The sequence below is a fragment of the Martes martes genome (assembly GCF_963455335.1).
Source record: "Martes martes genome assembly, chromosome: 1".
Lineage (NCBI taxonomy): Eukaryota > Metazoa > Chordata > Mammalia > Carnivora > Mustelidae > Martes > Martes martes.
In genome coordinates, this window is record NC_137888.1 from 171,722,225 (window position 1) to 171,746,101 (window position 23,877).

Consider the following 23,877-nt stretch of genomic DNA (forward strand, 5'->3'; position numbering starts at 1 on the left):
TTTAGCACCTGAGAACCTGCCTAGCACCATTCCTATGGTGTAAAACTCATAAGCCAGGAGCTGAGTCTCTCTCTGTGTTTACAAAAAGATATCCCACTGAAAGACTATATCTACAATTGGTATTTATCCAGAACATGTCACCCAAAGTGGGGAGGGGTTTCGAAAACATGGAAACCTCAGGAACACGTGAATTTATTCATTAAAAAATTTTTATCTTGTGTGTGCTGTGGGCCAGACAGTGTTCTGAGTGCTCTGGATACAAAAGGGACCCAGGTATAACTCTTCACTCTCTCGGAGGTTATAACTATATAGGACTCTAAACAAGTGAACTTCTAACAGTGAACAGTTTAACAGACAATTGTGAATAAAATGAAACAGACTTAACAGGATGGAAAGTGACTACAGTGTAGTGTGGTTGGGTTCTTCTGGCTTTTCTGTTTGTGGGGTCTGGGATGGCTTCTCTGACACTTGAACTGAAACTTAGATGAGGAGTAGGAGCCAGCATGACCAGTAATGAAGGGGGATGAACAAGGGGGATTGTGATGTGGGGGAGGGTGATGGTTAGGTTGGAAAAGTAGCAGCAGGTGGATTACATAGGGCTTTGTAGCTCAGAGAAATTTGGGTTTCTTCTTAAGTGCATGAGAAGTTGTTGGACTTAGTTAACATTTTAAAGGGCGTGCTCTGGCTTCTTCATAGGTTTTGTCATAGTGGGTGAGACTTGTTTGGGCCATGGAGCAGAGTGGTAGGAGTAGAGATGCTAAAAGTGGTCTGATATTTGGAAGTGCATCTGAGCCCATAAGGGGAAAAGGAAAGGGGGTACTCAAGTATGACTACTGGGTTTTGGCCTGAGCAACTGGGGAGGTGGTGATTCCTTTGAGATGGTAGAGCTTAGAGAAGGTTGAATAAATTACTGAGCCTAGAGAAGCCTAGGCACTGAGTGAATTACAGTTTTTCTACAGACATCTGAAAGGTGATCTGAAAGGAATTTGATTTATTCCATGTGATCCTTGGGAGCCTAATGGGGGCCAGCAATTGGAACGTCTGGGAAACATTTCATTTTAGCCTTTGATTGGGAACCCTCTATTTATTAGAGTGATCTGGACATGTGAAACTGCCTGCAAGGAAGTGATGAGGGTCACCCCAAATTGTTCAAGCTGAGACAGGGAGACCATTTATTGGTAGGGTGACCATGTAATTTATTGTCCAGATCAGGGCATTTTTGAGAGTGAAATGAGGTCCTCTTAATTATGCTAGATAACAAGAGTAAATCTGGATTGCCCTGGTTACGTGAGGACCAGTGTCTCTCCTGCCTCACCCGTTCATCCTAGGGACACTGTAGAAAGGATACCTTTGGGTGTAAGTTGAAACGAAGGGACCTCTTAACATCCCTTCAGAGCTAAGGTTCTGAAGATCTTTGGTGTGTTTCATTTATCAGTAAGTATTGATGCCCAACTTTTCTGATTAAGTGGAGTGTACTTATAATACCAGCAGCCTCCTGTGTGGGATGCCCTCCCCGTCCCTGCCCTTCACTTGTTCCTCCTTCTTACCTTCTATGGGAAGCATTTGCAGAGTAGCACCCCTTGACTATTGATGGACGCCCCTCCTTGGGCTTCCATAGCTCACTGAGCTCCTCCTGGTCACAGTACTTAATGCAGCCTTAAAATCATCTACTCATTTGTTTGTCTTCAGCCCCATGTTGTATGATCCACTTCTGTACCCCCAGGGCCCAGCACAGGGCTGGCATAGGGCAGATGTTCATGGAATGTTTGTTGAATGAATGAATGAATGAAAGATTGTCACCGTAAATTGGTTTTTTTAGATTTCCAGTAATGTACTGACAGCCACGTGTCTGTAAGAGTATGTATCTCTTCACTGTTTATTATGCTAAATCTACACAGCAAGGCTATTATATAAGTTTTTTTTTTAAAGATTTTATTTATTTATTTGACAGAGATCACAAGTAGTAGAGAGGCAGGCAGAGAGAGGAGGAAGCAGGCTCCCTGCCAAGCAGAGAGCCAGATGCGGGACTTGATCCCAGGACCCTGAGATCATGACCTGAGCCGAAGGCAGAGGCTTAACACGCTGATCCACCCAGGTGCCCTGTAAGTTTTTTTTTTTTTTTTTAGTGTACTCATTTTACTGATTGAGGAAACCAAGGCTCAGAGAGGTTCAGTAACTTTTCCCATGTCACATAGCTAGTAATTAGGAGGAGAGGCAGGACTGGAACCCACTAACCACTTGGCGAACTGCTTGGTTCAGTGCATACTGTCTCCTTCCTCAAAACTTAACCACATGTTATAGTTTAAAGATTTTGAAAAGTTCTGCAATAAAACAAACAAACTATAAACTAGTTTAACTTGATTAGCCCAGTGCCTTCCTGACTACGTAGACTGCTATGACTGTGGAACCGCTCCACCACCGTCTCCCCTTTACCTACCAACATTTTGTCGTAAACTGTTGGGAAATGCTTGTGTGGTGGAGAAGAGTTATGAACTGAAAATCTGCAGTTGTAAGGTTCTTTTCCTGGCTCTGCCTACCACCTTTTCAGGGCTCATTTTTTTTCTTTTTTTAAAAGATTTTATTTTATTTATTAGAGAGAAAGAGAGAGAACACGAATGAGCAGGGAGAGCAGCAGAGGGAGAGGGAAAAGCAGACTCCCTGTTGAGCAGGGAGTCTGGGGGAGAGGAGTTGGCTCATTCCAGCCCTGGGATCCTGACCTGAGCTGAAAGCAGAAGCTTAATTGACTGAGCCACCCAGGCACCCCAGGGGCTCATTTTTTCATCTGTTAAATGAGGAAGTTTAAATAGATAGCCTCCCAGAACCATCCCACCTTTAAAACTCTGCAACATTGTAAGCAGGCCTGCCTCCAGCATGCAGCCATACTGGGGAAGCTTGGCATACCTGAGTGTTAGAACCTGATTTCCACTCCCTGCCAAGCCTGTGTTTGCTTCACCAGCTCTCGCAGAGCTTTGTAAGATACACACTATTGCTTTAAAAAAAAAATTTTGCATATGTTTCCTACTCTGTGTGCTGTCGCCACACGGAGAATCAGCAGTCAACCTTCCTGTCACTGGCCCAGTGTCCAGCTGCCGGATGAAATGTTCATGTCAGGCTGGCAACCTGAAGAAGTCAGCCTTGGGAAGCTTTCATAATTTCTGTGTTCTGCAGCCCTAGGCTGAGATGGGCACGTTCAGTGCCAGCCTCTAGTTTCAAGGGGCAGTACTTGAACCATCATGCCGTGTGGCCCTCTGCAGAGGCGTGTCGGGACATCAGTTGGGAAGTAGATCATCTCTGGCTGTGCACCTGGGCTGCCTTGGCAGCAAGAGTCCTTGTCCTCTTTGTCATGATGCTCTCTGGGATGATGACTCTCCTCTTTTTCTACTCTCTTAGCAAAACTAAGTGGGATTATTCATATTCTGATTTCCCTCCAAAAAACCTATGTGAGAGAATTTCCCATTCTTTGGATGCATTTACTATATTCTGTCTTCTCTTTGCCTTTTTTTCTCAGAAGCTTCATGGCTTGTAAGGCATGAAGGAAAAAGTACAGAATCAATCAAATCGCATTCAGAGTTAATGAAATTTCCCCGTTTTATACACTGAAAAAGATCTAAGTAAGTCACTAGCCATTTAAGGGGCCTAAATGGAGTCTCCTTGTAAAGAATTATAATAAATACCTTGCTCTAGAGTGCCATGAACTTTTATGTATGCGCAACCCTCTTTCCCGAGGGTAACTAGCCACAAAATCTATTAATGTTATAGGTTAAAAAAAAATCCACACATCGTGGACTTATGAACATGAGTTTTAGCAAGAGCTTATTAGAGAGAAACTCTAAGGTACCACTTCTGGAAATTTAGCAGAAACAAAAAAATAAAAAATGTAAGTGAAGGTGTTTGAAGATGTTCACTGTATTATTATCTATAATAGCCAAAACAAAACCAACCTGAGTGTTTCAATGTTAGGAGATTATTTGGTAAATTATGATATAGCAACATGACAAAATATTATGTGTGGCCACTAAAAATGTTTACTGTGAAATTCACATTAAACATAGGAAAGTATTTAGCAAAATTAATGAAAATGATCAATATATAATTTGGAAAAAATATGTTAAAATGTGTATGCTTATTGATGAAACTAGAAGATGCATAGGATAGTGAATATAAGTATTTTTTGATTAAATTAATAAATATTTTTAATATTTCTTATTTTTGTTTTTTCAATGTAAAATTAAGTCTCAGCTCTGTTAAAAATATAAGACTTAGAAATCTGAAAAAGTTTGTTTAGAAATTAAATTTAGGAATTAAAAATGGCACCTACAGAAGAACATTAAATATCACCCATAATCTCAACACCCAGAAATAACCATTGCAGACATTTCAGTATGTGTACTAACTAATCTTTTTTTGGGGTATCAGTGTTTGTGTGTCTATAGGAAAACATTTTTAAGTAGACTTGTACACACATTCTTGTAGGTGACTTTTTTCACTTTCTGTAAAGGGCAAACATTTATCCAACAATTACATTTTCTCCACATATAATTTTTTTTAAGGATTTTATTTATTTATTTGACAGACAGAGATCACAAGTAGGCAGAGAGACAGGCGGGGTGGGGGGCAGGGAAGCAGGCTCCCCGATGACCAGAGAGCCTGATGTGGGGCTCCATCCCAGGACTCTGAGACCATGACCTGAGCTGAAGGAGGCTTAACTGAATGAGCCATCCAGGCACCCCCACATATAGTTTTTAATGACTGTTCTATTCCTTCATATGGATGTACAAACAAGGGACTCAATCAGTCTCCTCACTGTGTATGCATGTGATGTAGCCTCTTGCTGAGTATTGTCAAATTGCTCTGAAGATAGGTTATATCAATTTACATGGTCACCTCTTTGCCTAAAGAAGAAATTTGCCTAAAGAAAACATTATTTTTTCAGAAAGTACTTTTCTCTTTTTTCTTTCACTGAAGCAACTCCCAAATCAACTTTCTCCATACAACTGACAATGAGTAAACTCCATCACTCTTAATGGTTCTTTGAGCCCAAAGATTCCTTGGGCCATTTTTTGCATATTGTGTATAATGAGTGACTGTGCATCCACTCCTGTCTTAAGGGTGTGTAATGAATGTTTATAGAGTGTACTGATTGTTGCCATATGGGAATTCAGTGTGTCCTAGCCTGAGGAATTTCACTAAGAACTGAAGCAAAAAGTTATTGAAAATTTTCAGTTACATTTTAAGTTTCATAAATATTTGTGCTCTATTTGAAAAAGGATGCATTTTTCTCCTGCACAAATTCTACTAAGTAGTGAAGGTACCTAATTTAGGATTTAATTTAACATAAGCTGTCAGACCTGACTACCTATTTTTAATGATGAATTTCTTTTTACTCTTTATTCAAACCTGGTTCTTTACTTTCCACATTTGTATTGAGTGCCAAAGGAAGAGATTTTTTACTCACTGTGTGCTTTTCTACTCCATTTGATTCCTTCGGAATTCTCCTCCAGTTTTATTTATACTTCATGAATTTGAACAGATCTGTAATTTCTCATTGTTCACTGGTGCCAGTTGAAAATTCTCCCAAGCTCTTTTTATAGGGTAACTGTCATGTTTATACTACGTTTCAAGAAACGTCCATCTTTTTAATTTGCTTGTCTAAATGCATTTAATTTTTAAGAGAACAGTTGTAAAGTTGTGAACTTGACATCTTTACGCTTTAATATGCATAATTACACAGTGCTCTATCCCCTGTGCCGACTTTATTCTAGGCTGTGTGTGTATAAAAAGCATAATTTACCACCTCTGGCAAGAATAAAGATACCTTTGATATCTTCTCCATTTCTTTTCCTTCAACTGTTACTACAAGTCTTGTTATGTCCCCAGGGAGAGGTGAGAAACGCTGTCTTTGCGCTGGGAAGTCCATTTCTCAAGGGGACATCAATACTCACATGGATCCTATTTACATTGTAATTGGTCACTGGCTGTCTGGTACAGCTGTTTCAACTTAAAACCCAAGGCAGTTGCTATGGAGATGGTTGACTAGAAATAGGTCAAGTTAAAGTCCTTTCCCCCCTGGATATAAGGAAGTGCTGTAACAACTCTGGAATTGTCTCAGTTGAACAGAAAATCTGTAGGTGGGCAACCACACTAAAAAAAATAACGTTCTCTTTGTAGGATGAGGCTCATCATGGATGCCAGTCCACTCATGTTGCTTCTGCTATTCTGCAGGCAATACGCCGGAAGACTCTTCTGTTAAAGCCAAAGAACTAGAGATATCATGATTTGCAGTATGTCCTTGATTCACGGGCTCATATATGACTCTCAGAAGTTATTTTATTTCATAAGTTCCCAAACATAGTAGGATAGCATTTATTTTTAAGACACTAACCAGGAGTTCAAGAACAAGTTTTTAAAAACACAATGTTAACAGTGACATTTGGAAAAGGAAGGCACCTGGTGACATTGGGATGTGCCATAAACTGGGCTGGGAAACATCGTGGCTTTCCTAAGGCCTGATTCCCAGGGTGAGTGATGTCCTACCTCTCATCACATCAGTCCTCCTGTGGGGTGACCTCAATTACCTTTTCTTTTTCTTCATTGTGTGTCAGATGGGGAAATGGTTCCTGACTGTGCGTCTGATCATTACAGTGGGGACTTGCAGTCTTCTTTGCAGACAGGCAGGTGGTGTAGGTACTCTTATAGGTCCCCAGGCTTTGTCTGGTTTAGCGTTTGGTGAGTGTGGATTCCTCCTGCATCTGCTATGCCCATCACATCCTTGCCCTGCCCCCCTCTGTGGTGCTGCTTGCTTTAGGGAATGGGTTGTTTATGTGTAGATGGTTCTCACATCATGACTGTGATGGAAAATGACAACTATACACTTTTCTCGACAGTTCTTTGGAAATGATGCATGTTCTAATACTTTCCTCAGCCAATCTTTCTTCTGAAAAGGGTGAACTGAGGGTTGGCTGGGGCCCATGCTGAAGAAGTATTAGATTTTCACTGGCAGATTTTCACATTAGAATGTATGTTCTTTGAAGGTTCTAAGAGAATATTGCAACATGCAATAACAAATGAATAACAGTAATAATGTTAGCTAACACTGTGTCATTCTTACTTTGTGCCAAGTAGTGGCACAAAGTTCATTTCTTTATTTAATCCTCACAACAGCCCAGAGAAGGAGATATAAGTGTTACTGTCCCATTTTACAAATGAGGAAACAGACCTAGAAAGGTTAACTAAGAAGCCCAAGATCATGCAGCTTGTAAAATGTGGTGCTGTTTTTCAGGCTCAGGTAGCCTGGTTCTAGGCTTGGACGTGCTTACTGCTATGCCTCTATGAACTATATATTAGCATTTAAGGAAGACAGTCTTTTTTTTTCCCCCTGATTATCATAGTGCAGTGGTTATTCTGCATTTGGCAATGTCTGGAGACACTTTTGGCTGCTGCAATTAGGTGGGGGATGGTGCTACTGGCGCCTAGTGGGAAGAGGTCAGGGATGCTAGTAAACATCCTACAGTACACAAGACAGCCCCTTGCAACAGGAAATTATCTGGTCTAATATGTCAGTAGTTCTGAAGTTGTGAACTCTTACTATAGTAATACATGCTTAATCTTAAAAAGTATATTATTCCCGTAGTCTTGACCTCTGTGAGTGCAAGTATATTCTTCCAAGTTTTCTTCTTCTGAGTATACTACCATACATTCATGTGCATGTATTTTACAAAAACAGAATCAAATACGTATTGTATTCTATAGGCTAGCTTCATAAGATATTATATACATTATTTCCACTTCGGAATGTCTTTTGATAACTGTATGGTGTTCCTTTGGATGGTTGGAGGCCAAGGATGGGTTATTTTGTAATTTTTAATTAGAAGTAATATAATACTATAGACATATCTTTGTATATGTACTTCAGATCTTAATATCTTGGAGAAAAACTAGGTAGTGGCCTTTGGACAAGGACAGTGTTACCGTGGTGCTCCCCCTCCACCCCCCACCCCCGCCAATCTGGAGTTAGTCTGTTTGTCCTGTCTCATGGCACACATCATTGAGATTGGTGATCATTGTATAGCGCCGTAACTCTAGTCATGTAAGCTGGTGGTCTGTTTGGGATGGGTTGCTAAGATCATGTGAAAGATTTTAGAAAAGAGGAATCCTGGGAGAAATGAAAGCAGATATCTAAAATGAAGGAAGTGTGTATGGGTAGGGGGAGGAAACTGAGCCAGAACTCTAGCACTAGTTTGTGTAAGGTGGTCCCTAGACCCAGCAGTTGGAGTTTTGTAGACATTTTTGAAGGAAAATGAAGTGACTAGCTCCATATTTTGTTCCCAACTTTGTGCAATTAACCATGTAAGATAAATATGTAAAATAAATAATTTAAACACTATCAGTAAACTGTCTTAAGTCATGCTCTGTGGATTCCTGGGAGTTAAAGATCTCTTTTAGGAATCAGACTCAGTGGCTGGCAGATAGTGAGTGCTCAGCAAATATTTGTAGCCAGAGTGAATTGAGGGGAAGAGGAGAGGAAAAGGGAGGCCCCTGGAGCAGCCCCACCAGGGTCTGGTTTACATCAGCCAGCTCCATGGAAGTTTCCCCCTGAACAAGGGGTGGGAAACCTTGGAACACATGGGCCATTAAAGCTCGTGTTTGGCTGTCTTCACTACAGCTGTTTCTATGCGGACCCTGTGATTCAGCATTTCCACTCCATGGTGTATAGTCAACAGAAATGCATATGTATACTTGCTAAAAGTCATGAGCTCCTTAGAATGTTCATAGAAGTGAACATTATCCATCATAGCCCCAAACTGGAACCTACCCAAATGCCCATCAGTGGTAGAAGGGATTAATAAGTCAGTTTTAATTGCTACTGATGAAATGTTTCAGAACACAAAAGGATACAAGAAAAACAGACATTCCAGTTTCTACCACCTGGATTTAACAAAGGTTAACATTTTGTCATATTTGTCTTTAGTTCTTTTATTATTTTAAGACAGAACCTTCTGGTGGCCCATCTCATCAGTGTTGGGGTGGATTGGGGTTGGGTGAGTGATCTGAAGATACTGAAACACAAGAGTGGGATAACCGGGGCTTTCTATACACATTTTCCCTTGGCATGGATTGAATTACCTGTCACCGGACCCTAAACATCCAGCAGTCTAGTCAGTGAGAAAATCCCTGGATGAAATAGAAATAAGCTGTACCTTTTGCCTCTCCTGGTCTCTGAAAAATAAAGCACCTTGCAGTAGTGTCCTTAAGGACACTATACCTCTTTTTGTTGAAATATAAGAGAATTTGGTTTTTCCCATCAAAATGTCATTGGAATACCATGAATGTTTTGGTTGTACTGGTGTGAAGAAAAGAACAAGAACAGAGTTTGGTGTTTTCAGTGATTGCTGTAATTAACAGGAACACCCCCCCCCTTCTCTTCCACTCAACCCAGCTCATCAGGATGCAAATGATTGACAGTAGCATTATCATGGGGATAACCTTGAGTCTAATGTAGTATATATTACAAGAGTCGTTTGCAAATTTCTGTTCCTTAGTTAGTATTAGCAACAGCGATGATGAAGATTTTTTTATGGCTCTCCTCCAGTCATGAAGCCACAGTTGAGGCTAGTTCTCTTCAGCGAGTGCTTGCTAGTGCGAGGTAGTACTTGTCAACCCTTTGTGTATGTTATGTTTCTTCCTTGTCATAACCCCTGAGGTGGCTGTTGTTATAATCTCCATCTAAATGTGAGTAAACAGGCCTGGGGAGGTTCAGTAGGTTGCCAGGGGTCAGACCGTGAGTAATTTGAATCTTGTTTTGACTGGCTCCAAAGCCAAGTTCTTAACCAGTCACTAAATGAGGGCCATTTGCTCTTGTTACTTGGGTTACTAGAACGGTAAAGTAGGAGTTAAGGTCGTGGGAACATTTGGTAGGGCACTTCCCAGTCCTGTGGAATTCAGCCTCCTCTGTAGTCTGAGGTAGGTGAGGTAGGGGTTCTGCTCCCATTTCACAGATGAGGACTGTCAGGAGCCAGACAAGCAGTGTACTTGCTCTGGGCCACACAGCTGATGTTGGGCTGGAAATTGAAGGAGGGTCTTTGAAACACACTCCAGCTTTTCCCCCTGTGCTTGAGCTTGGCATCTGACCACGTTAGTTGACCTTCAGCCCAGCACTTAGGTTGACTCTGTTTCCCCATCTTTTAAGTAGGAGCCTTACAGCCTGTCTCTCACTTCTTAGAGATTATAGAGGATTGGCCAGCACTGCATGTTTTAAAAATTCTTGGAGGGGAGCCTGGGTGGCTCAGCTGGTTGAGTGTCTCAACTCCTGATTTCAGCTCAGGTCGTGATATGAGGGTCATGAGATCGAGCCCCTTGTAGGGCTCTGCACTCACGTGGGCATCCGCTGGAGATTCTTTCTCTCCCTTTCCCTCTGCCCCTCCTTCGCTCTAAGATAAATACATAAATCCTTAAAAAACATAAAAATTCTTGGAGATACACACCATTTAAATATATATCTATTTAGTCATTGTGGTGCTTTATGATATGGAGTAATACTCATTTATTAAAGATTTACTTCCATATAAATCTTTATTTATTTATTTATTTTTTAAAGATTTTATTTATTTATTTGACAGATGGAGATCACAAGTAGGCAGAGAGGCAGGCAGCGAGTGAGGAAGGGAAGCAGGCTCCCTGCGGAGCAGACAGCCCGATGCGGGGCTCGATCCCAGGACCCTGGGATCATGACCTGAGCCGAAGGCAGAGGCTTTAACCCACTGAGCCACCCAGGCGCCCCAATCTTTATTTTTGATATTCTGGTAAAAGTATTTGATAACTGAAGTGGAAGTTGAAGATCATGAGTTTTTTTTCCCCCTGCACATACTGGGTCAGTGTTTTTCTAGAGTCATCATAGCTAACCTCAGCTTTTCTGGGTTGTTTTGAGGTTGCAGCTGCTCCCTGGTGGTTACCTGTTAAAGGCGCTAACTGGAGACACCCAGAAGGGCCCGACTCTACTGTTCTACACAGGTGAGGTTGGCAGTTCTTTCCCCAGTGGACATGTTTAATTGCCAAGTAGATTACTGTGCCATTGAAAAGGAGCCCAGTGGCCATTTTCAACTGTAAAAGGGTGAGAATGACAAACTCTCATTGGGTGGTAGGAAAATAAAATAGCAGGGAATAATATATGTGAAGACCCAAACACTGTGCCTCACTCACAGAAGGTTCTTACTAGGTGGCTTCTTCCTTCCTCATTTGGCCTGTCGAAGAGCTGCCTGTGAAGATTTTTTTCCCCCTTTGACAGGCCTGTTAGAAATCTCTTGACGTATTTAATCTTCACAATCTGTCTGTTTGCTCTCTCTCATGAGCGGGTCACTATGAGGAAGAAGACTGTCTGTCCTACGGGTAGGTAGCTGTGTCTGGCCAGGTGGTCGCTGTGGAAGCTCCGGCCCTGGGAATAGGATTCTTGTGATCTCCAGTCTTGGACTGACATACTTTGAAGCCACCATCTGACTGAAAAACCACAGAGCTGCAAGTCGGTCAGCAAGTCTCCAGGGTGGCAAGGAAATAATTATCTCAGGCAAAAATAGAGTAGCACTTTAAGCCCCGGAGATGGAGAAAGGTTGGGTCAGGACTCAGCATCTCGACAGCCCAAGAAAACTGTTCTCCTAACCCACTTTTTCAGATGGGAGTTTTGAGCCTCTATTTTTGACAACGTTTCTGGTTACTGCCCTTGTTGCCAGGGAGCTGAGCGTACATGAGGTTCAGCTTTAGGGCTGTAGTCCCTTGACAAAGGGCAGAAATCTTTGCCAAGCGTGAGCCGGCAGCCTTCATAGTAGAAATAGACTATGAGACAGACAGTCCTAGGATTCTTGGGTACCTCAGGTCGACTGGGCCTCTTAGCTCCCCAGTGACATTTTCTTTCATGAATTTAATAGAAGAAAAAGCTAAGGCAGAAGGAAAACCCAGAGGGGACTGTATTTTATCCACCGACTGAGTCCATTTTCTTAGAAAAGCACATCTCTTATCATTGCTGAAAACAGTCACTAACACATATTAGGTACTCAGTAAACATTTGTTGAAAGAGTAAATGAAAGTCCTGGTGGAATTGCCATAGGGAATTCAAAGATGTTTCAGGAATGGACTAGGAGTGTGTAGTCCACTTGAAAAATCATGAACAGCAAGTTAAGGCTATGTAGTGCTATGTGAGTGTGTGTTTCCCCTTATTCTCAAACTTCTCCCCTGACCCTCCTTGTCTTTCTATGCCCTTAGAAAAAATCCTAATTCGGAATCTGTTAGCATGAGGCGCATATAACCAGCTAATCTGCAGTAGAAAGACACGAAGTTTAAAGCCAAGCAGCCTGTGCAAAGGAGTGGGGAGGAAGCAGGACTGGGCAGAGGGGGAAGCCAAGACTGCAGTGCAGGCCCAAGAAGTCCCCACTGATCCCTTAGGCGGCTTTGGGGTAAATAGGGCCCTTCGGATGGAGCTGTGGTGGGCCGAAAGGACTGGTTAGTCATTAGTGGTTCTCTGCAGCCGTGGAAAGCCCCGAGGGAGCTCTCCCAGCAGCTGGAGCAGCACTGCTTCCTTGGAGGGCGATGTGGGTGGTGCATCTCCACATCCACCTTACCAAGTGAGATTCTGTGGGGTCCAGGCCTGCCCACAAGTGAAGAAGAAGTGTGTTGGGTCTAGTTCCAAGAGGGATTATAACCCATTTGAGGCTGCAATGTCAGAGACCTGTGGTGGAAGGTGACAGATGTGGCACAGCTGGGGCTTGAGTTGGGGTCCAGGACCACCTCTGTGTCCCAGATTGAGCTGAGGGGGGTTATGGGCACTTTGCTGCAGCCAGTTCCCGTTTCCTGTTAACGTTCGTGCCCCTCCTCACTCTGCCTTTGCTGTGTCCCAGGCCTGACCACCCGGTCCTCCACGTCTCCTGGAATGATGCTGTTGCCTACTGCACGTGGGCGGGAAAGCGTCTGCCCACGGAAGCTGAGTGGGAGTACAGCTGTCGAGGAGGCCTGCAAAATAGGTACTTGGAGGGTCTTCTCTTACTGACCTGTGCCATGACCTTTTTCTAAATCTGTGGCACCTACTTTGGCTAGAAAGTTGATTTTAAGCAAAAATAACAGCTTTTTCTTCCTAGGCTTTCTTCATCTCTATGGGCTTACTTAGGAGACACTGATGCATGGGTCACCCAGTGTCTGGTGAAGTGTGCTCCCCACAGCCCCAAAGGGTGCTCCCCACAGTCAGCCCTCCACTCTTACATAGTCCTCCTCAGAGCCTTTCAGCAGGCTGCCTTGCCTTTAGGATTTTCTTATTTTAGACAGCTCCCGAAGCAGTGGTATTTCTCTGCTTCTAGAGCCATGAGACAGAAAATTCATGTTTGGGTCACATCTTCTAGGAAAGGCTCCTTAAAATAGCAGAGGCTTTATAAAAAAGTATGTGATGCCGGCTGATTGTGCTACCATATAAGTCCAGAATGATGCCTACTTTCCCAGCCTTCGATAAGTCCTTCTCTTAGCTACGTGATTTATTTCAGGCCTCTTGAGTACTCGGGAAACACGGAGCTTGTTGTGAACTTGATACGAGCTAGTTGTGCGGAAGTTTAAAAAAAAAAGTCCTGGTTAAAAGCTTTGTTTGTTTATATATTTGAAATGTAAAACACAGTTCACTCAGAACAAGTGAGCAATGCTCTTTCGTTCTTTGCATTCCTTCTCTTGACTTTAATCCAGAAGCCTGTGCCTGTTTGACAGGCTGATGCCTGTGTCTCTTCTGACAGACTTTTCCCCTGGGGCAACAAACTACAGCCAAAAGGCCAGCATTATGCCAACATTTGGCAGGGCGAGTTTCCTGTGACCAACACCGGGGAGGACGGCTTCCGAGGAACTGCCCCTGTGAGTAACGAGACTTGGGAAGGCGGGCAACAGCTCCTGAGACCGTGGACAGGAGTGGAAGGCATTGCTCACTCCCTGACCAGTCTGCTGTCCTTTTCTTGCTTTCATCCACTCGTGCACGTGGCAGCTGCTAATAGCTGACCACATGTTTTTTTATAACCCAGTTTTCTTTCTGATTCCATCATACTTAATAGAAACTTTGGGAAACAGGAAGAATACAAAAGAGAAATTATAAGGACCTGGAATTTTGCCACCCAGAGATCACCCCTGTTAGCATTTTGGTACCTTTCCTCCTGCTCTTTTCTGTGTTCATGATACTAGGAATGGCTAGTCGTTAGTGCTTGCTGTGTAACAGGCCTGGTGCTAAGCCATGTTTATGAATTATCTCTTTTAATGTTAATTCAACTCTGTAAGGCAGGTACCATTTAGTTTATCCTCATTTTCCAGGTGAGCATTCCCAGGGACAGAGAGGATAACTAACTTGCCCAGAGTTACACAGGCTGGAAAGCAGCATGGTTGGGTTGAACTGGGTCGGTTTTTTTCCAAAGCCCATGCTCTTAACTCCCATATATTCCAGTGTTTATTTTTCTGGTGTATATGTAGATATATATACACATATATATATGAAATGTATAAATACATCTATATGTGTATACATATATATACATTTATATATGTATACATTCATATATATGAAATGTGTAAATATATGGTATATATACCATATATATTTATATATGTACTTTTTTTTAGCTACATATTTTTTACATGTTGCTTTTGGGGCATGCTGAATACAGTGTTTAAAATCCTGTTTTCCCTGCTTAGTGTCAGGAACTTTTTATCTGTCATTAACAGTTTTTCACAAATATATTATCTTTTTAACAGATGAATAACTTTATATTTGAATGAGCCCTAAGTTATTTGCCTCTTATTAATAAGTCACACATTTAGGTTATATCTGTTGGGATGTTTTTGGAGGTTTTTTTTTGCTAAATAATATAACAAGGAGCATCTTGTACATGAATATTAAATTGTATCTCTGATGTGGCGCCTGGGTGGCTCAGTGGGTTAAAGCCTCTGCCTTCAGCTCAGGTTGTGATCCCAGGGTCCTGGGGTCGAGCCCCACATCGGGCTCGGTGGGGAGCCTGCTTTCCCCGCCCCCCACTGCCCCCCGCCCCTGCCTCTCTGCCTGCTGGTGATCTCTGTCAAATAAATAAATAAAATCTTTAAAAATAAATAAATAAATAAATAAATAGTATCTCTGATGATTTAAGATGGATTTCCAGCAATGAAATTAATGAGTCGAAGACTAGAAAACTTTCTTCATAAAGGTTTTAGAGATATGCTGTTTTGCAGAGTGCATGTGGCTTGTTTCTCTCCAGAAGTGTATGCAAGTTCCTTTCTCATTGCTTTTCTGCTGGTAAAATTGTACACTAATGAAGCAATGTTAAAAACATTTTGTTTTCTCTTAACAGTGAGAAAAGAAATCTTGTGGTGGGTAAATAGCACCTTACTGGGTTTGTTGTTGCAGAGAATAATTTTCTTTCAACACTCTTTCCAACAGCTGTCATTTTTTTTTCATATTTGTATTTTTGTTTCACACAAAAATAATTCTTCCAAAATTTACTTTAAAAATATAACACAGATACATTGTTTGGAAGATGGCCAAATGACTCTAAAACTTCAACTGAAATAATAAAGTAGTGAGAGAGAAAGACCAAGACATATTTGAAAAAGATGAAAGATGAGGAGACACTTGACATACCAGAAATCCAAAAATATTTTGAGCTACTGTAGTTAAAACATTTTAGTTTCATTTTTTGGCAATTAATGTAAATAATATATTGCATGAGAATAGGTAGCCTTCCAATCGGTATGGGGTGCATGTGTGTGCGTGTGAAACTCCATATATACGTGTTAAGCATGTGATAAAGGAACCAACACAAACCATTGGGAAATGATGCACTACCCAGTGGAGTCAAAAGTCTAACCATTTGGTCTCAAAGTTGGTTCCTCCAGAGTTTCCTTCCCAATAGCTGCTACTTTTGCAAGCCCATAGTTGTATTCTGCAAAATGACTGATTGGGGGCCTTGGGGACTAAATGAGGTGCACGCTTTCTCAGACTTCACATGAGTGCCCCAGGGGCCACTTTTCATCAGCAGAAATGGCCCTACAGGATGGACAGGGTATCAGTGATGGTGATTGGTAAGGATGCTCATGAGACCCCCAGAAAGCTGCCGGTAGATGCAGCAGGACCGTGGCCATCGAAGTGTTCCACACTGGGGTGGACTATACAGCAGCAGCTCACCTGCAGTGCGCTAAGCCTGAGTGGGATGGCACAGAGTGTCAGGTCCATACCTGGCATTCTGTGGCAGTGAGCACACAAGAGAGGCTGGTGCGACATGGGCCTCAGCAGCGTGGATTCCCTTCCTGGATGCTAGGCTGTCAGAAAGAGGGCTGCTACCGCAAGCCTTGAATACTAAGGCATGGGCTTCTGATGGGCCAAATTATACAAGCACCTGTCAGTTTTAGTAAAGGGCCATGAGAAGGGTGCGTTGGACAGTTATAGATAGTTTACAGTGCTTACTGCTCTAGAATTTCATATCCTACTTAAGCACTTGAGCTCCAAGGAAAATAGTCATTTATCCTTAAGTCAGGGCCCCTTTTCAGAAAGCACAAAGTTCCCTGTGAAATAAGGACAATTAACAGATGTTTAGCGATGGAACGTTTAACTGGGAGTGCAGCAGATGTCTATATATTGGGATATACTCAACAGAACTTACCTGAAGAAGCTGCCATGGAAGTTCCCAAAACAAAATTAGAACAGTTACCAGGGACCCTTCAAGAAGTAATTGGAGAAACATGACCTGGGGAGACAGAAACAGCAGCCCACAGAGAGGCGACTTCCACCTGTGCTTGGAACGAGACATAACAAGATCCATATCTTCAAAATGGGACTCAACAAAATGGGACTAAAATTCCCAGTGAATTATCTCACGTCCACTTTGGCTGCTCTTGTGTCCACAAGTTCTGGTCAGTTGAGGGAAGGAATTTATTTTCAGTGATGGGATGGTTGGTGAAACGGCCCCCTCACCTGTATTTGATGGGTGTCATTACTTCTGGTCTGGACTGAGCACAGCACTGAGCACACTGAGCACAACACTGTTCTGCCCAGAACAATTCTGTAGAATTGGATTTTTATTTCACTAGGCTGCTGTTACATAACCATTAGTGTGTTTTGGTTTTAATGCATATCAGTTCATTCACTTGAAAATAAGTGGGTTTGAAATATTTCTCATACACATTTGTTTTCTTTTGAGTTTCCTGGAAGCTTTGATTAGTGCAATTAATTTAACAATGAGCAGTTATAAGGGTTTTTTTCCTCCCTAATAGCATACTCACAGATGGTGATTTTGGGGTTTTACCTCACTTAAACTTCAGATTATTTAAAGGGGGAAGAAGACCCCAAACCTTCGGGTAGATATTATTATTTCCTTATCTTCATGGTGTAACAGCACCAGCGGGGTTAATCAAGTTCCTTGTTCAGTAGCTGCTGAGTGTGGGCACGTAGAAAGGATCTCAGCCAGATGGACTGGAGAGCCCCTCCACTCGTGTGTTCTCTGAGCCTGAGAAATGATTCCTTCCTCCAGAATGTTTGTTTCCTCTTTCAGTTGCTCTTGTGCCCCTGGTTCCTTCGCTTCTCTCCCCCGAAACAAATGAATTTTTTCCTTTTCTTCCTTTTCCTTCCAGCTGTTATCCCACCTTGCTCTCTCTCTCATCATCTCCAGATTCTTGAAAGAACAGCTCATGCTGGTGGTCTCTCTGCCTTTACTGTTTCTCTGAATTTGGAACTCTGACCTTGGTTCTAACAAGACACCTCTCTACCTTTGTAGAGGGAGTACAACCAGAAATCTCTGCAGCCAGAAATCCTGTCCCTCTTGGGGATTTCTGAGGCTACCCCCCCACCAACTTCCCTATTCAGTACAGAGTCTTACAAAATTGGGTTTTTTGTTTTGGGCATATTCTTTTTTCTCTCTCAGCTCTTTGACATCTTATATCATTGAACCCATCCTGCCTTCAGTTGACATGCATGGACTTACTGAATAAAGCAGTGAATGAGCTGCTGTTTCCGTAATGAATCCTGAGTATGAAGCAGCGTGGTAACATTGTCTAGTGTTCCAGCTCATCCAGATGAAGTTCTCTTAAGGAGTAGCCTCATAATTTTGAAATGCTCTGAATTGCCCAAGTATGCTTCCATATTCATATGTCGGCCTGAAACCTTCCAAAGCCAAATAAAAGTGAATTTTAGTTTATTCATTTCTTTAGTCCTACTTTATTAGTAGGGGAGAAACATGAATTTACAAAAATATTTTTATTTCTATATCTTTTTTTTTATAAAAAGATTTTTAAGAGGCTCCTGGGTGGCTCAGTGGGTTAAGGGTCTGCCTTCTGCTCTGGTCTTGATCTCCCTCTGGTTCTGTGATCCAGGCCTGTGTAGCCCTCCCTGCTCAGTAGGATGTCTGCTTCTCCCTCTCCCTCTGCCCCTCCCCTTGCTTGTGTTCTCTCTCTCTCTCTCCAATAAATAAATTAAAAATCTTAAAAAAAAAAAAAGATTTTTAGGTAACTTGGTATTTTTTAATGACATTTTTCTTTATGTTTGAAATTGCCATTAGAAAAATGTTGGGAAAAAATTTTAAGTTGAATATACATGACAGCATAATTGTACTTATTGTTGCTCAAAGTTTTTTTTTTTTTCCTCGTCCCTCTCCCCTCCCTCCTTCTGAAAAAAGCTTTATACTTTGGTTCTGTGTCTGTGACAATATTATGTGACAGACTGTCTGACCTGCCTTTGAAATGTGATATAATTGCTTGCTGAGGAACCCATACAGTTGGCCTCATACTTCCAGATTCCGAAGACTGACTGCAAACCTTCTCTTACAAATATGCTTGATAATGAATTCACATTTTCCTTAGAAAAACAAGTCCCCTCAGTGTTTTGATGATAAAGTCTGGTACTTAAAGATAAGATAGTTGGAAGGGGCTGGGGGAGAGGACAGAAGTGCTTTGCGGCTTTGAGTGCTAGAAGACACTGTGCCCACATACCTTAGCTCTGAGGACAAGATTTATACTGGGTCTAATATGATGTTTCTATAATGCTTTTGAGGGTTGAAATATCGTCTACCCTGTCCCCCATTAATTACAGATTCAACTTATGGTCATTAATTAGTCTCTGTATTAGGAATAGTTTTATTGGCTCTTCTACCAATAATACAGTCTCTCCTTAGATTTCTAAGCTCCCCTTGAGAACTCAAAGCCATAAAATGTCTCTTTCTTGGTTTTTACTTTGGCCAAATTGCATTTTGACTATATCAGGATGAAAATTAATATTCCTACTTTGAAGTTATAACTCTTTTAGTGCATTTCTGCAGCAAAGATCTTTTCGAAACAAGGTGAGTAGTTTGACAGCATTTTCCCTTTTTTTTAATTTTTAGGTTGACGCCTTTCCTCCCAATGGTTATGGCTTATACAATATAGTAGGGAACGCGTGGGAATGGACCTCAGACTGGTGGACCGTTCACCATTCTGTTGAAAAAACGCTTAACCCAGTGAGTATCATTCTCAGACTATGTATTGTGAGAAGGTTACATCCATCCCCTAGGCAGGCTGTGGCAAGAATTTCATGTGTTTTCTGGGGAGTATTTGTGTGCTGTTGAAATTCATCTTGGAATTCCCCCCAAAGAGATATTTTAAGTAATATATATTAAGTACATGTCTCTTATTTCAGTCTTAAAGCACTGTGAAGGAATGTCTGTGAGCATATTATATGCTGCTGGATTGTGATGGTGATAATTATTTGAGGGAATCTGCCTATAACTTTAGAAATTATATTTAGTCTCATAAATTTGATCGGAGTGAGATAGTTAAATAACTCTGCAAAATTCATTAATGTTTTTAGTAATAACCAGTGAGATCTGCTAGATAGTATTTATCATGCAACTAATTGCCTGAATTTTGATTGGCTGAAATTTTGATTCAGGGGTATCATTTAGTGAAAATGAGAAAGGGTATTTTCTGGTGAACGTTGAGTCAGGAAGTTGAGTCATTTGGTGATTATTTCCTGAACTCTGTACTATGTCAGTTCAATGCATCATATGCCTTGGGAATTAAGACAATCATGTTTATCTAAGTTTTACTTACTCTGGTATAGGAAGAATGTTGAATACAACTAGTATTATACTCTGCCCCTAAAAGCAAGCTCTCCCAGCAGAATATATAAAAATTGAGACACTACATGGGCATGTAGGTGGGAAGTACTTCCTTTAAAAAGAATGTGTCTGAATATTTTTTGTTGGGTGAACAGATTAGGGGGAAAGAACCATTTAAAAATCCTATCTCTAACAAGCTAGACATTCGTAAGTCAGACCCAAGAATATACATTTATACCCAAACTAGCTAGATTGGGGACTTAATATGCTCAATTTTAATCTTTAACCTTTGGAAAAGGCACAAAGAGTCATGATAAAGAAAATTAATTCTTTGATCTCTCCTCAGTGGAGGGTTAAGCAGTTCCAGTAATTGAACAACTTGTCAGACTCTGTGCCTCAGGCCACTTTTCAGAATATGAGGATAAATTTGTTTGATATGCTTGATTTTCCCTCACAGAATAGCACGTGGTCTGCTCATGAATAATCTGGAGACATAAACCCAGTTTCTTGGGTGTAGATGAAAAAGCTGAGTTCTTCAGAAACTGTCATTCATTCCCCCCGCCCCCCACCACTTCCCTTGTACTTTCTGGCAGGGCTGGTAGAAGTAGCGGTCAGAGACTCTTTTCTCTCCAAAATGATAATAAGGTTGTGAAGTTCTCGGTAGGTTTGTGGTTGGAGACGCCATTCTCTATTGGCAAGATGTGACTTGGCATTTGCTATCAGAATCAGAAATAGAATTTTCTTTTCCCCCCGTCACATAAAAGCATCTGCAAGTTTGGAAGGGGGTGCACAAGGCTTCAGAATTCTGGCAAGTTGTGAATGTATCTATCTGACCATCTGTTGTCGAGCTGAGTGCTTATTAGCTTTCCGTCTTAGAACTGCTTGTGTTTCTTCTAAGGATTTACAGAAAAATTCACATTTTTCTCCTTTTCCCCAGTCCCAGGCTCTATCTTAGATGTTGTCCTTGCTCTATAAATTGTTCTCATTTTAGATTTCTCTGTGTCACACTGGCCTCGTTTGCTTCCTGATTTGACTGGGATAAAATTCATCTGTTTGGAGAACTAAATCCCAACTTCCTAGAAAACTCAGACTCCATCATTCAAATCTTTACAACTACCTTCATTTCCAGTGCTGCTTGCATCTCCCATCCACAGGACGGCGCCAGCCTCCCAGCTGGGCCCTCTCTTCCCTCTCTCTGCCTTGTGCAACCACGATGACCTCTACAGAGAACAAGTCTTATGTGGCCACTCCCCTGTTTAAAACCCTTCAATGGCTTCTTGGTGTCTAAAAATGAAAGTACAGACTCTGAACACAGCTTCTAAAAGCCAACATAATGCAATCCTTGCTGATCTCTTTTTAGCCGTACCTTCTATTTCTTTAAACATTGAATTATAAAATTTAACAAAAATTCAAAAAAGACAGAAAACAGTATAATAGATACCTGCCATTTAGCTTTCACATATGATAACAGTTTACTGTATTTACTGTATTTCTCTTAACCAGAGAATAAGAACAGAAACTACTCTCCCAGTTCACACTGGGGATTGTTAACATCTTTAATTTAAGCTCTTCTGGTCAAGGGATAGCACTATCTCACTGTGGTTTTAGTCATTCTATGTTAAAGCCGCATCTGATAACTGGTATCTGGCTACCCCGTTGACCTGCTTCTGTTGTCATTCTTGGTTTGGGCTCACATCTTGTTTCCTCACATGCCTGGCTGTGTTTGAATGAGTACCACACAGTGTATGTGAAAGACTGTAGATGTAGACCCTGATACGGGGTCTGGATAGTGTGATCTTTCTCTAGAGAGGATCCACCATTGCCTCTGGAAGCTTCTATTGCTGATGAGCTTACTCCAGTCAGGAATTAAGATGTTTTGAACTGAACTTCAGCGCCTATTTGGGCTAGTCTGGGTATATAGTTCTTCAGGACCCCAATAGTCAGGGGTTTTACTATGGCTCTTCTTCCTTGAAGGGCTCTGAAATCCCGTTTTTTATTTCCTTAGGCCATGAGTCTACTGAAAGTTCTGCTTATATACCTGCCCATGGTTTTGCCGGGGCTTGTTTGTTCCCCAAGTGCAGTCCTTTTATTTCTAAACAAACCCATTTCTGCTTGTAAAGCACCTAGCAGTTTTTATTTTTAAGGTTAACACCTTCAAGCCTTCACCTTCACCTATAGGAAAATGAGAATGTCACAACGTCTATTCTGTGTGCCAGAGACTAAAAGCTTTGTAAGAACTAACCCATTCTTTCAATAACTCCATAGATGGAGGTGCTATTTTTATTTAGTCTTTCCATCCCACAAATGAGGAAAGCAAGGCACAGAGGAGTTAAATAATTTCACACAGCGAATAAGAGCAGCGAGAGCACGAACCAAGGCAATCTGATGTCAGAACCTGTGCTGCCAATCACTTCATCACTCTGCCTCCAAACTTCTTAGCACCATGGACGAGACCCTCTGCTGCCCACAAGGGGATCCATAGGCACGACTTTGCTGGGAGAGTGTATCAGTGGTCTCTCGAGAAACAGAACCAGTCGGAGATGGGTGTATGTCTGTATGTGTATATTTATTTATGTAGAGAAGCTTTATTATGAGGAATTGGCTCATGTGATTATGGAGGCTGAGAAGTCCCACAGTCTGCCATCAGCAAGCTGGAGACCCAAGAAAGCAGGCATTAGAATTCATTCCGAGTCTGGAGACCTGAGAACCAATGGTGTAAACCGCAGTCTGAGGGCTGGAGAAGATAAGATGAAATGTCACTGCTCAACAGGCAGGCAGGAAACAAAAAAGGGGTGAATACCTCTCTCCTCCACCTTTGTTTCTATTCAGGCCCTTAGCAAATTGTGGATGATACGCCCCCCCCCCCCGACCCCGCCATGAGGAAGTACAGTCTACTGAGTTCACTGATTTAAAGGCTCATCTTACCTGGAAACACCCTCCCAGCCACATCCAGAAATAAAGTTTAAACTGGGTACCCAGCCTGTGGTTGCTCAAGTCTACACATAAAATTAACCATCCAGGTGGAAAGGAGTGCTGGTGTATGGAGAATTGCCCCAGAGCTGATCAGGCTAGAATGGAGCTTCCAAAGGAAGGAGAATGTTGTTACTTTGGGACAGAGAAGTAGGCAGGGCTTGATCAAGCTGGGCCCTGTGGACTGGGGCAAAGGGTTTGGGTTTTATTTAATTGGGACAGAAAGTCCTTGGAGAATTAAAAGCAAACTGGTGATAAGATTTAGTGTATGTTTCTAAACAATTCCTGACTTTTGGGTGGAGGATAGGGCCACAGAGGAATCAGGGAGACCAGTCAGAGCTCCTATAGTAGTCCCTATGAGCTGGTCCTCCAAGGTCCTGTGCTGGGCCATTGCGAGTCTCTGGTTCCCTGTCATTTTCTCCATTGTCTACACAGTGAACACCTGTCCTGTTTTAGGATGCAGCCACAGCTTCCTGTCTTGAATCTTTCCCTGACTAGTTGCCCCCAATAAAATTATACAGTACCTTGTTTGTGTCCCCTTGAAAACCCACTTCAAATATTTTAATACTGCAGTATAATACAAAAATATATTTGGACTTTGTCCCAGTTCCTGGCAAGGAAGAACAAAAATGCTGGAATTTCCCGATAGGATCGACTTGCCAGTCATAATGAGCCCTGTTCATCACACCTGAGTTTATGCTGCTGGAGACTTAGAGTGGACCCCTAGATGGCCTCATGATGGACCCATCATCTAAAAGAGCCAGTGATTGGGGACTGGGAACTTTCAGCCCCTCGCACTGACCTCTGGGATGGTGGAGTGGGCTGGAGAGGG

At 41.9% G+C, this 23,877-nt stretch overlaps 1 protein-coding gene across 3 annotated transcripts in view; it reads left to right on the forward strand.

Moving 5' to 3' along the window:
* SUMF1 (sulfatase modifying factor 1) overlaps nucleotides 1–23,877 on the forward strand; it is a 103,141-nt gene that overhangs the window by 35,722 nt on the left and 43,542 nt on the right. For all 3 annotated transcript variants that reach the window (XM_080828470.1, XM_080828468.1, XM_080828469.1), the window contains exons 4-7: nucleotides 10,925–11,007; nucleotides 12,882–13,004; nucleotides 13,755–13,869; nucleotides 19,362–19,475. In XM_080828470.1, coding sequence (XP_080684596.1) covers nucleotides 10,925–11,007; nucleotides 12,882–13,004; nucleotides 13,755–13,869; nucleotides 19,362–19,475 — 435 coding nt within the window. The remainder of the gene's footprint in view (nucleotides 1–10,924; nucleotides 11,008–12,881; nucleotides 13,005–13,754; nucleotides 13,870–19,361; nucleotides 19,476–23,877) is intronic.